Below are 13,563 nucleotides of genomic sequence, written 5' to 3' on the forward strand. Positions count from 1 at the left end.
TGAAAAACTTGCAAAAAGCCAGGTGCAGTGGTGCATGTGTATACTTCCAGCTACTGGGGAGGCTGAGGCAGGAGGATCACTTGATTCCAAGAATTCAAGATTATCCTGGAAACATAATGAGAGCCCATCTTAAACAAACAAATAAATGTAATAGTTTGACATTGTCTCATCTTTCTTACTATGTTTAATAAGAGTATCTATAGTAGATTGGGAATAACATAAAGCTGGTCCTTTATCTCAGAGGGTGAAGAAACACTGCTCTAAAGGAAGTAGGCTTGAGGAGGAGTACTTTAATGAAGCCACCTTTATTTTACATTTATTTTCTATTTCTCAGGGATTTTGTATTGGAAGACATGGATCTTGCTGCTAATGAGCTCAGCATTTATGACAAACTTTCAGAGACTGTTGATTTGGTGAGACAGACAGGCCATCAATGTGGCATGTCAGAGAAGGCAATCGAAAAATTTATCAGACAGCTGCTGGAAAAGAATGAACCTCAGAGGGGGCCACCCCAGTATCCTCTCCTTATAGCTGTGTATAAGGTAAAAATAAAATCACTTTGAGCACAAACTCTTCAACATTGTCCCACATATTGTTGACTGATTCTACCATTTGAAACTTGATTTTTCTATGAATAAATTGGCCTTTGCTCTTGTTGTTTTGTTACTGGAAAATTTGACTATGTTGTTCATCATCACAGATGAAAACTGTATGTTTATAATGAAATTATTTGTGTATGTTTTTGAGTGGTAGATATAACCTCTGATTGTATGATAGGGACTTGGTGAGCCTTCGGGTCCTCCTAGTTCTCAAACTTTAAATGCTTTCAGAAGTGAAAGTAAATGGCTTGTTTATGAAAGCAGATTTATTCTTCTGGAAGTATCAGAAAAGGGCTGTGTTTTTTCTTGGCCTTAAGGTATTTTGTTGTTGGGACAATTATTAATCTTTTTCTAATCTTTCCTTGTAGGTCCTTGTAACTCTGGGATTAATCATGCTCACTGCCTACTTTGTGATTCAACCTTTCAGCCCATTAGCACCAGAACCAGTGCTTTCCGGCGCTCATACCTGGCGCTCACTCATCCATCACATTCGGCTGATGTCCTTGCCCATTACCAAGAAATATATGCCAGAAAATAAGGGAGTTTCTCTGCGTGGGGGTGACGAAGACAGACCCTTTCCAGGTAGAGTGCTGCATCTACTACCTATGAGATAGTTTTCCTGACAGTATTTGATGGGAAAGGAAGTAACATTTATTGAAACCTAATGAGTGACATCTTTCCTATATTGTCTTATTTAATTCAGTCCCCACTAAAACTCTATAGGATGGTGTTTTAGTCAGTTTATTCACTTCTGTGACTAAAAGAACTGACCAGAACAATTTTAGGGAAGGAAAAGTTTATATGAGGGCTCACAAGTTTCAGAGGTCTAAATCCATAGAAAGTAGACTCCATTCCTTGGGGCTCCACGAAGGGCAGAACATCATGGCAGAGAGTGTGGCAGAGGGAATCAGCTCACATGATGACCAGGAATCGGAGAGAAAGATGTCCCCTTGGATACCAATAAATACCCCAAAGCCATGCCTCACGTCCTCCAGCCACACCCCACCTGCCACTAGTTACCACTCAGTCAATCCTATTGGGGATTAATTTGCTGATTGGTTTAAGGCTCTCATAACCCGATCAGTTCCCCTCTGAACCCTCTTGCATTGTCTCACTGTGAGCTTTTGGGGGACACCTCACATGCAAACCATAACAGATGGGTTTTGTTATCTCTGTTTTGCAGATGGATAAACTGAGGCTCAGAGAAATTAAGAAACTTGCCAGAGAAACACATCTATGTGGTGTGTTTTCACTAGAACACACATCTTGAGAATGAATGTTTATGAAGGATTTGACTAATTTTTTTCCCCTGCTTTCTCTCCTATGGTCCCTATCTGTAATGGATGTTTAAACTATTAATTTACTGAAAGTGTCAGAGTTCAGCTTGTTTTTTTCTTTTAAATTTTTTTGTAGTTGTAGATGGACAGAATGCCTTTATTTTATTTGTTTATTTTTATGTGGTGCTGAGAATCAAACCCAGTGCCTCACACATGCTAAGCAAGTGCTCTATCACTAAGCTACAACCCCAGCCCCGAATGTATCAATTTTGATACACATCAAGTTTAAGAAACACTTAAATTTAGTAACAGTGCATCAATGACAGTGTAGGAATTTCTAGTCTGCCAGGACCATTTGAAGGGTTTCTTTTTGAAATAGTGAACATGTGATAAGACTTAAAATTTATTTTTTGAGAAAGAATAGAGGGATCTTGGGAATTTTTTTCAGTACCAAAGCTCAAGCCCAGAGCATTGTGCACACCAGGCAAGCACTCTACTAGTGAGCTACACCCTCAGCCCCTCTCTCCTTTTTTGTGTTTTTTTATATTATTTGGATATATAGGAAATGTATACATTGATATCACAAATGTAGAATTTTTTTGTGTGTAACTGTTTTGAAACCTGTAGGATTTAGGATAACTTTTAGGAAATACGTTTTCAGGAAAAAAAAATTATTAGTTTAAGCCAAGCTTTCTAATTATAATGCCATTCTTTAAGCCAAAACCTAATCAGTCATAAAAATTATCACTTGAATTGGGTTTCCTTTGAAAGCTATTTTTGTACATTTGAGGAAGTCATGAAAAGATTTCCAAAATTAATCAAAATCAGAGGAAGGAGCCAGGTGTGGTGGTACATGCCTGTTATCCCAGCTTCTCAGGAGGCTGAAACAGGAGGAGCATAAGTTTGAGGATCACAAGTTCAGTAACTTAGTGAGACCCTGACTCAGAATAAAAAAGGACTGGGAATGTAGCTGAGTAGTAGAATGCCCCTGGATTCAATCCCTAGCCCATGAAAAATAAGTAAAAATACAAAATTAGGGGCGGGCCACTGGCGCTGTACCTCAGTGGTTAGAGTGCTTGCCTTGCTCGGGTGAGGCATTGGGTTCTATCCTCAGCACCACATAAAAATAGATAAATGAATAAAGGTATTGTGTCCATCTACAACTAAAAAAAAATTTTTGAAAAAATACCAAACCAGAGGAAGGGAACATTGTAAGATAAAAAAGTGTCTTGGGTTTTTGTTTTTTTCCTTTTAAGTCAACAGCTCACATATTTAGTTTTTAAATTCTAGATATAACTTTCTTATATTTATTGGGAAGATTATTTTTGAATGTCATCAATATAACTCAAAAATTAAGTTTCTAATTTCTGTCAGGAAGGTCCAGGGCATCTGGAGAAAAGAACCAGAGACCTTGTCAGTTAGCCCAGACACATCCTTCTCCTTTGCTGACGGTCTTCCCCTCACAGCCTCTGCAGAGGTATCTGCTCTTTGGCACGTGGGATGAAGTAAACAGGGCCTGGCTGATGGTTCTTTCTCCTGATTCATTAGAGAAAGTCTTCATAGACAAGCTAAAAAATGAGAATTGATCAAGGGACAATGATTGCTCCTCCTCTAAATTATAGTTTAAAAGTTTAAGAAACTTCAGTGTCTTGTCAGAAATCCTAATTATTTGGTCCATTTAAAATTTTAAAGAAATATATCTATTTTTTTTAGTTTTAGGTGGACACAATATCTCTATTTTATTTTTATGTGGTGCTGAGGATCAAACCCAGGGCCTCACGCGTGGTGCGAGGATTGAACCCAGTGCCTCATGCATGCTAGGCGAGCACTCTACCACTGAGTCACAACCCCAGCCCCCACTTAAAATTAGTATTTTGCCCTGCAGATTGAAATCCAGTGAGTCCATGGAAGTATATGGTTTTAGCTCATTAATGTTGATTCTATAAAAGTACTGACTTGACTTAGAAGTGTAGATACTGACTCACCATATTTTCCTGTGTGGTAGTTCTGCAAAGTTGTAAACACAACAGTGTTTTGCAGGGTATTTAGAAGGAAAGTTAAGATAGCATAATGATATGAGGGGTAAATAGAATTGGGTGTGAGAAGTAGGAACCTCTAGGCCTTTAAGAGGGCTGGAAAAGTAAAACTATGATTCTTAAAGTCTGGCTAAAAAAAAAAGGAAAACAACCAACAACTGTTTTCAGCTAAGGACTGCTAGCAGTACCTTTGAAATAAAGGCAGTAGAATGCTCTGGCAGATTTCCCCAAGGAAACCCTGTGAGCATTTTGTTTCCTTAAGTGCGGCTTGTCTGATGCTCCCAGGGTCAGCTGGTGCTCCTTGCAGTGGCACCTTGGGAACGACAGTGGCAACTTGATGTTCTAGAGGCACGACCACCAATGGTAAGAGGTTTCCTCCTGAGCTCTGGTGGGTTTTCCTCCTGACTCCACCCAGGGAACAAAAAGCCAACAGAAGTGGGGTTCTCTTTCTAGGTTTCGGCCTTGGGTAGGAAATCCCACCCTCCTCCTTCCTCTTGATGAGGAAGATGGAAGTGACTTTGTAGTGAGTTATGGGAACAATACATTCAGCAGCAGAAAATAAGTAAAGAAGCTGCTGGTTATTTAGTACTCACCAGTTTAACAGTATTTCCATATGTTGGCTCATTTAATCTTTACAACATCTTTATGAGGTAGATTCAGGTTTTATGCCCATTTTACAGATGAAGTCACAGTAAGATGAGGTCATTTGCTCAAGATTCTAAGACTATTGTTTTGGAGCCAGGATTTGAACCCAGGCAGCCTGTCGTCCATCTGGGTTCTTAACCTCTGATGTGAGTAGTTCATAACTGTACAGGATGACTGAGGAGTCTAGTTTTCAGTGATTTTGGAAGTTCTTTCTTCTTCAAGTCTCCAAATGCTTTCTCTCTCAGCTCTCAAGTCCTTGAAGAAACAGGGTTCTTTCTGACTAATACTGCAATTCAATGATAAATGATCTTTTAAATTATTGACCCGTTAGAAGTTTCCTGCACTGGTGTTTTCCTAGGCTTTCAGCCCAGCTTATCCTCCCAGTCTGTACTGTTATGGATAATGTTTGACTTAATATTTTCTCTTATTAATCCATAGTTTTCCCTTCATATTTACATTCTTTGTTCTTTTTTTTCCTCCCAGACTCATAATTTTTATATCTCCTTTGATTCTGCCCATTATCCTCTTGACTTTTATCATTTTCATTGAATCATTGAGTCTTTTTAAAATTTGTATTTATTGGTGGTACTGGGGATTGCATCCAGGGCCTCGCGAGTGCTAGGCAAGCAAGTGCTGTTCCACTGTGCTGTGTCTGCAACTCAAATCATTGAGCCTGAGAGTTAAAAAAGGAACTTTAGAGTTAGTCTAGTATATACCCCTATTTTATAAAAGAGGCCAGGAGAGGTGAAGGAACTTGCTTACCCATCTAAATGTGGCAAACTAGCCGGGTGTGATGTGGCAAACTAGCTGGGTGTGGTGTCATATACCTATAATCCCAGATACTTGGGAGACTGAGGCAGGAGGATTTCAAGTTCATGGCCAGCCTCAGCACTTTATTGAGGCCTTAAGCAGTAGTGAGACCCTGTCTCAAAAATAAAAAAAATATAAAGGGCTGGGTATGTGGCTCAATGGTAAAGCTCCCCAGGGTTAAAAAAAAAAAAAAAAGTGGCAAACTAGCACTTGAACACTAGTTTCTTAACACTATTCTATCATTCTGCTCATTATAACACTCTTTACCTCCCATCTCTGGTCTCACTAAGCCAAATTCCAAGGTTATATGCCCAGTTATTTTGTTTACTTCAGGCATTTTCTGGCCAATTTTAAATTAAAACATCCATTTATGCTGAGGAGACCTGGATAGCCTCACATACGGTGAGATGCTGTGTCTGCACTGCACAGCAAGAATACTATGTATCCATGACCTTCCAGGAAGGATGAAGTGGGTCCAGCAATATCATGGAGGGAATAGTAGGTTATTCATTGACTTAGAACTAAGGAACATAGAAGGTCCAGGCCAGTATCCAAATATGAAATTCTTGGACCTCAAGGAATAACTTCCTCTTTTATTGGCAAATAAACTTACCTTCTGTGAAATCAACAGCTCTGACAAGCAGTACCAGGCACTGTACCATGTACTTTATTTTCATTTCTCAGCCTCACAGCAATCATATAAGATAGTTAGCCACTTCAAAGATTTGGAAACAGGCAAGATTAACTAACTTACCTAAAGTCTCACCTTTGGAGACAAATTCTCATACAAATGAGAACTCATGAAAATAGATGGATTCTCTGGTTTGGAATGGTTCAAATGTGTTGCTTCTGAAGGCAAAGCTATTGGCAAAATGATTCCTTGGGCCTCTATCCCTCTCATGTATGAAGTGGGCTCCAGCTGTGATGCCTCCCATGCAGAGCTGGCCGTGGCCACCTGCACTATCAAGGCTTCACCCCTTCCTCACTAGAAGAAGCCCTGTGCAACACGAGCTTAAAGGGTAGCTTGGTCAAGTAGTGAGCACATACCAGTGTCAGTCAGGGAACTTTACCATGGACATACAGGCTTTTCCTGGGTACATTGCTTTTCTTTTTCTTTTTATTTCTCTCTCTCTTTTTTTTTTTAATTGTAGATGGACAATAGTGCCTTTGTCTTATTTATTTATTGTTATGTGGTGCTGAGGATCCAACCAGTGCCTCACATGTGGTAGGCAAGTGCTCTACCATTGAGCCCCCAGCCCCAGCTCTCCTTGGTATATTTATTTTTAAAATATCTTTCTTTATTTATTTTTGTGTGATGCTGAGGATTGAACCCAGTGCCTCACACGTGTGAGGCAGGCACTCTACCACTGAGCTACGGCCCCAACCCCTCTCCTTGTTATATTTCTAATATAAGAAATCTAGGGGCTGGGGTTGTGGCTCAGTGGTCGAGCACTTGCCTAGTGCCTAGAGGCTCTGGGTTCAGTTCTCAGCACCACATAAAAATAAATGAATAAAATAAAAGCTCATCAACATCTAAAAAAATTTAAAAAAAAAGAAATCTAGCATAGGGGCTGGGGTTGTGGCTCAGAAGTAGAATGCTCACCTAGCACATGTGAGGCACTGGGTTCAATCCTCAGCACCACATAACAATAAATAAATAAAGGTATTGTGTCCAACTACAACTAAAAAATATTTAAAAAATAACTTAAAAAGAAAGAATAGAAATCTAGCATTAAAAATCCTGAGGATATATTTAATGTATGTATATATTTTAATTGATACTGGGGATTGAACCCAGGACCTTTTTGTTTTATTTTAACATGGTCTCATTAAGTAAGCAGGCTGTCCTTGAAGTTGTGATCTTCCTGCCCCAGCCTCCCAAGTAGCTGGGATTATAAATTGGTGCCACCACATGTGGCATTTAATCCTTATTTTGAGGTTTCTGTGGATTCACACTGCTCATTTGATTTTCCTCTCCATGGACTTAATCTTATTGTTAAAGTTTCTGAAAAGTCAGGAGTGGCCTCCCTCCCTTCCGTTTCTAGAAACCCTACTGTGTGCCAGGCCCTGCTTTCGACAGAGCAGTGAACAAAACAGACATGCCGCAGTCCGGCTGTGCCGCAGTCCGGCTGCAGCAAAATAATCAGGGGGGTGACGAATAACTTGTGTACCTTGATACAGCAGGAGTGGGAGCCGTTTATTGCAGGACAGGAGCAGTATTTATACATTCCACACAGCTTATCTAATTAGCATAAACTAGATACATCAGTCAACCAATAAGGAATCTCCACACTTAATGGCTCGCTTTTGTTACTTCTCAAACCACTCCCTCTGGCATTTTGCCAGGCACCATCCAGACTTGTTTACAACTCTAACATTCCCCTGGCAAAATGCCAGGTGTTATTTTGACTTGTTTACAGACTCTAACATATCCCCCTTTTGTTTAATTTAAATAACGACCATAGTGGTTTTTACAGAAACACCATAAATAACCTGCTACAAACAGAAAGGGAGGATACAAAATGCCACAATACCAAGCCACTTGATGGCTCCATGCAAGAAGCCCTTGGAAAAATTATACCAGCAATGACACTGTTAGCAAAGATACCGAGTTACAATTTGTTATAGATTACAGTTTGTTGTCTCAGTCCAGGTAAAGCAGTGTCTCAATAGATTAACTCACAGTCCAGGTAAATCACAGTCCAGGTAAGTTCTGCAGGCAGCTAGCTTAAATCACAGTCCAGGTAAGTTCTGCAGGCAGCTAGCTTAATCCACAGTCCAGGTAAGTTCTGCAGGCAGCTAGCTTAAGTCACAGTCCAGGTAAGTTCTGCAGGCAGCTAGCCTAAGCTGTAGTAGCAGAAACAGCAACAGCTCCGAAGTCTCGTCCATTTTTCAGCCGAAGTCTCCTCCGGTTTTCAGCAACACTGGAAATTCTTCCACCTTTGTCTTTACCGGCACTGGGACGAAGGCAGGAACTCCGGATGGCTAAAGAAAATCCTGTAGCATTCTACTAAGAAAACAACCTTCTGAACAATTTAGTACATTATCTCAAGGTTTTTTTGCATTTGAAATAAGCCTTAATAGTGCTCATTACTCATCAGCTTCCAGGTGTGGGAGAACCATTGTAGTTTAGTTATTGGCATTGAAAATGACCAAACATCAGGGACACCAGTAGCATCTTCTGCTGGCTGTAGTGCCTGGGCAGCCCCAGATGGCCCTGGGGAGTGTCCCGGACTCAAACTGCTACTGGGCACAGGGAGCAAGAGCCTGCGAGACTGTGCCTCCAGGTCAGGTCTAGATTTGGGCTCGCGGCAGTGGAAGAGCCAGCTCCCCGGCCAGGAGGCGGGGAAGGGCCAGTCACCACCGCCTCTTGGAAAATCCTTGCTGCGCTGTGACCGGCTTGCACACTCGGCAGCCGCCTCTCCGCTTCACGCACCCTCCGGTAACGAAAAGTATTTAGTAATAGCCTTTTGCTGCAACTTTTTTCCTGATAATCCTTCTTCTTCTGAACTTTCTTTTTCTTTCTGACTAGAGTTCCTGGGCTCTTATCAACACATGCCCTAACTATTCTTGGTTCCACTGGGGTGCCTTCTTCCCTTAGTAATTTACTTCTCACCCCTTCCATATTTTCATCACAAAGACAATACAATACACTGAGACAAAACAAGACACAAACATACTGTATCAATCTTCTCCATTTTCTCGAAATGGTCATTTTTCCTCTCGCCCTATCTGCCTAGGGACGAGCAGATTTGCTCCCGGCAGCATTTTTCGTCACTTACCCCCGAGTGTCCCGGGGCTCCCCGTAACAGGCCACCATCTGCCGCAGCCCAGCTGGCTGCAGCAAAATAATCAGGGGGGTGACGAATAACTTGTGTACCTTGATACAGCAGGAGTGGGAGCCGTTTATTGCAGGACAGGAGCAGTATTTATACATTCCACACAGCTTATCTAATTAGCATAAACTAGATACATCAGTCAACCAATAAGGAATCTCCACACTTAATGGCTCGCTTTTGTTACTTCTCAAACCACTCCCTCTGGCATTTTGCCAGGCACCATCCAGACTTGTTTACAACTCTAACATTCCCCTGGCAAAATGCCAGGTGTTATTTTCACTTGTTTACAGACTCTAACACAGACAGACTCTCTGCTCTTGCGCAGCTAGGATTAGCTTTGGGCCTTTCTTTCTACTTCACTATCCTTGTTACCCAGAGGGAGAATTTTGTCCAAAAAAGATTTTTTTTTTCTTTTGCCAGGTTAATAATCTGTGTGAAAGGACTCTCCCTACTGCGAATTCCAGGGTATTCTGTGTTGTTCACAGTAAACCAGCCTACATGAGTATTCTTTGTCAGTCACTCTTAGGCACCAGAAAGCCTTTTGACAGTCAGATCTTGACCACCCAGTTTTCTGCAGAAGGTCCAACTTATAGAGAAGAGTGGGAGGTTACAGTTTTTGTACCTAGACTTCAAGAATATGTTTGATCTAGGAGATTGTTTTTGACTTTCAAACAGGGAAATAATTCCAAATCATGGTGATAATTTGGACTACAGGTTGTGAGTTTTATTGAACTCATATATGTACATAGAGTTTCTCTTCTCCTCCCTGCCTTCTTTTTTTTTCTTCTATGTAAATAACTGATATGGGAGCATATCCGGAGTAAAACTATTATTGACATTGTGCTTTTCTTCCTTATCTTTGTTACCTAGAGGAAATTTTGAAAGAAAAATGGGCAGTTACTGTGTTCCTTCCACTGGCCTTTCTGTCTGGTGCTGTAGAAAGAGTGAGTAGAAACAGGGGGACAGAAAGAAGCAAGTTGCAGCAACTTAATATAATTAAAAAAGTGTTGTGAGCTTGGGTTCCATGAGATGGTCTGTCTGTGTGCTCTTGACTATTTCCCAGGATGGGGTTTTGCTCATTTTGTGGCATGATGGCTCCTGCCATATGTAGAGAAAATATCACATGAAATGTTTGCAGGTAGACGCACAAAAGCCCACTGTAGTCTGGTCACATCTCTGTTTTGGGGGATTCTGTAGAAGGGGAGGAAGAGCCTACACTGTGCCCCCACCCCATCCCCAAATAGTCCTCTGCCTGCCCATTCCTTATGCCCTTTCCATTAAATACAAGCATATACTTTATCCACCTTGGTGATCTCAAGGCTAAGAAAGCAAAAGTAGCTCTTGAAATTTGGATGGCATAGGCTAGCCCATTCCAGTGATCCTTCCCCCTCATTTCCCCTTTTCCTTTGCTGGCACCCTCCTTGCCACATGCTTCTGCTCCTCTTGGGTGCCTCTCCAGGGGACTGATGCTGCCTTCTTTTTTTTTTTTAAAGATTTTTTTTAGTTGTCAATGGCCCTTTATTTTACTTATTTCTATGTGGTGCTGAGGATCAAATCCAGTGCCTCACACATGCCAGGCGAGCGCTCTACCAGCCTGGGACTGCCTTCTGATATGACTCAGTTCCACATTTCAAACTTGATATTCTTGGCTTAAGTTTTCATGATCTCCAAAGACATTTTTTTACTTGGAAGATACATAAAACAACACATACATACAAAGAAAATAAAGAGGCATAATAATGTTTTGGTTTAAAAAAATTATTTTGGGGGGGTATTGGGGATGAACCCAAGATCTCTCACATGGTAAGCACACGCTGTACCATTAAGCTACACCCCCAGCCTTATGTACTTTATACACACAAACACTTTTTTGCTTCACAATCACATAAAGGGGCTTCTGTAGGTATTATTTTTGGCTAGACTCATGGAATTACTTTCTTAGGCTACTAAACCAAAGTACCACAGGCTGGGTAGCTTAAGACAACATAATCTGTTCTCTCAGTTCTAGAGACTGGAAGTCTGAAATCAGGGTATTGGTAGGGCCGTGCTTCCTCCTGAAGCTCTTCAGCTCCTGGTGGTTGCCAACAACCCTTGGTGTGCCTTGGCTGGGGCTCCAGTCTCTGCTTTTATCTTCACATGGCTGTCTTCCCTTGTGTTGCATATCTTTGTGTGTCCTCTACTCCTCCTCCTCTTTTTATTTTAAATATTTTTTTGATTGTCAATGGACCTTTATTTGTTTATTTATTTATTTGTTTATTTATTTATTTATTTATATGCAGGGCTGAGGATTGACCCCAGGGCCTCACACATGCCGGGCAAGTCCTCTACCACTGAACCCAGAGCCACGACCCAAGTCCCCTCTGCTCTTCTTATAAAGACTGTTTTAGTCAGTTTTTTCACAGCTGTGACTAAAAGACCTGACAAGAACAATGAGGGAGGAAAAGGTTATTTGAGGGCTCACAGTCTCAGAGGTCTCATTCCATGGACAGCTGGCTTCATTCCTCAGGGTTCGAGGTGAGGCACAACAACGTGGTGGAAGACTGTGGTAGAGGAAATCTGCCCTTATGATGATTAGGAAGTAGAGAGACTGCACTTGCCACATATAAAATATATGCTCCAAAGGCACACCCCAATGACACACCTCCTCAAGCCATCCTGCACACCTTCAGTTACCACTCAGTTAATCCCGTCAGATGATTAATTCACTGATTGGGTTAAGGTTCTCATAACCCAATCGTTTCCCCTCTAAACCTTCTTGAATTGTCTCACAAATGAGCTTTTGGAGGACACCTCACATCCAAACCATAACAAAGACATCATTCAGATTGGATTAAGGGCCCATACATTAGTATGACCCCCATCTTAACTAATTGCATCTGCAGAGAACTTATTTCTGTGTAAGGTCACATTTTGAAGTCCAGAAAGGTCATAAATTTTGGATACTATTTAACTCATTATATAATTTGGGGGAATTTTATACTCTATTTCTGAAAATAGTCCACAATTTAACAAGTTTTGCTTATCTATTATAAAAAATATACCTGACATATTTATAAATATATATTTTTGTATACATGTACTGTATTTCTGTAAGATATACATATGTGTGTATATTTATTTATTTATTTTGTACCAGGTGTTAAGGTTAGGGTTAGTTAGAGTTAGGGTTATACATATTAGATCTATTTCCATATTCTTTTTTCTGTTTTCTTAAGCTTTTTGCATATATATATATATATATATAAAAATAATGTTTTTGCACATATAGCTTCCTCTAACTGTACACAGTTGATTTTCATTATTTATGGTAGTTATGTCTAGGGTCTGAAGTTTCTGAGAACACTAGATTAATGATTGCTAAATTACTGCCTTTATAGGAAATACAGGTTAGGTACCTGCAAGCCTCTCCCACAGTTTTCTAATCAGTGCACACTTGTTTTGTGTATGTTTCTGTTTAAGGGCCCCTTGTTGAATATATATTGTTGCTTCATTAACGTTAAATTCATAGTCAACATCATTATAATTTCTGAACAAATGCATATTTTTTCTGCAAGGCACATCACAGCCTTCTGGCACTAAAGAAGACCAGGTAACACTTTAGCATTATACTTGAGAACTTTTTTTTCCTTTTCATTAATTAACTTCATTTTTTAGAGCAGTTTTGAATTCACATCAAAATTGGGGAAGTACAGAGAGGTTGCATATGCCCTGTGACCCCATACATGCACTGTCTCTTTTAGGGGCCCTTTTAAATACAAAATCACTCAACGAAAAGCACAAAAATGCCAAAAAAGTGGCATTAAAATAGGTTATGAGGAACAACAAGTGCTGGCGAGGATGTGGGGAAAAGGGTACACTTGTACATTGCTGGTGGGACTGCAGATTGGTGCAGCCAATTTGGAAAGCAGTATGGAGATTTCTTGGAAAGCTGGGAATGGAGCCACCATTTGACCCAGCCATTCCCCTTCTTGGTCTATTCCCTAAAGACCTAAAAAGAGCATGCTACAGGGACACTGCTACATCATTGTTCATAGCAGCACAGTTCACAACAGCAAGACTGTGGAACCAACCCAGATGCCCTTCAATAGACGAATGGATAAAAAAAATGTGGCATTTATACACAATGGAGTATTACTCTGCATTAAAAAATGACAAAATCATAGAATTTACAGGGAAATGGATGGCATTAGAGCAGATTATGCTAAGTGAAGCTAGCCAATCCCTAAAAAACAAATGCCAAATGTCTCCTTTGATATAAGGAGAGTAACTAAGAACAGAGTAGGGACGAAGAGCAGGAGAAGAAGATCAACATTTAACAGGGATGAGAGGTGGGAGGGAAAGGGAGAGAGAAGGGAAA

The 13,563-nt window shown here is 40.6% G+C and overlaps 1 protein-coding gene across 9 annotated transcripts in view; it reads left to right on the forward strand.

The window, feature by feature from the left end:
• The window catches only part of CUNH6orf89 (chromosome unknown C6orf89 homolog), a 52,757-nt gene that overhangs the window by 13,514 nt on the left and 25,680 nt on the right, over window positions 1–13,563 (forward strand). For all 9 annotated transcript variants that reach the window (XM_048805220.1, XM_015487660.2, XM_015487661.2 and 6 more), the window contains 2 exons: window positions 335–542; window positions 968–1,181. In XM_048805220.1, coding sequence (XP_048661177.1) covers window positions 335–542; window positions 968–1,181 — 422 coding nt within the window. The remainder of the gene's footprint in view (window positions 1–334; window positions 543–967; window positions 1,182–13,563) is intronic.

This window comes from Marmota marmota, unplaced genomic scaffold, assembly GCF_001458135.2.
Source record: "Marmota marmota marmota unplaced genomic scaffold, marMar, whole genome shotgun sequence".
Taxonomy (NCBI): domain Eukaryota; kingdom Metazoa; phylum Chordata; class Mammalia; order Rodentia; family Sciuridae; genus Marmota; species Marmota marmota.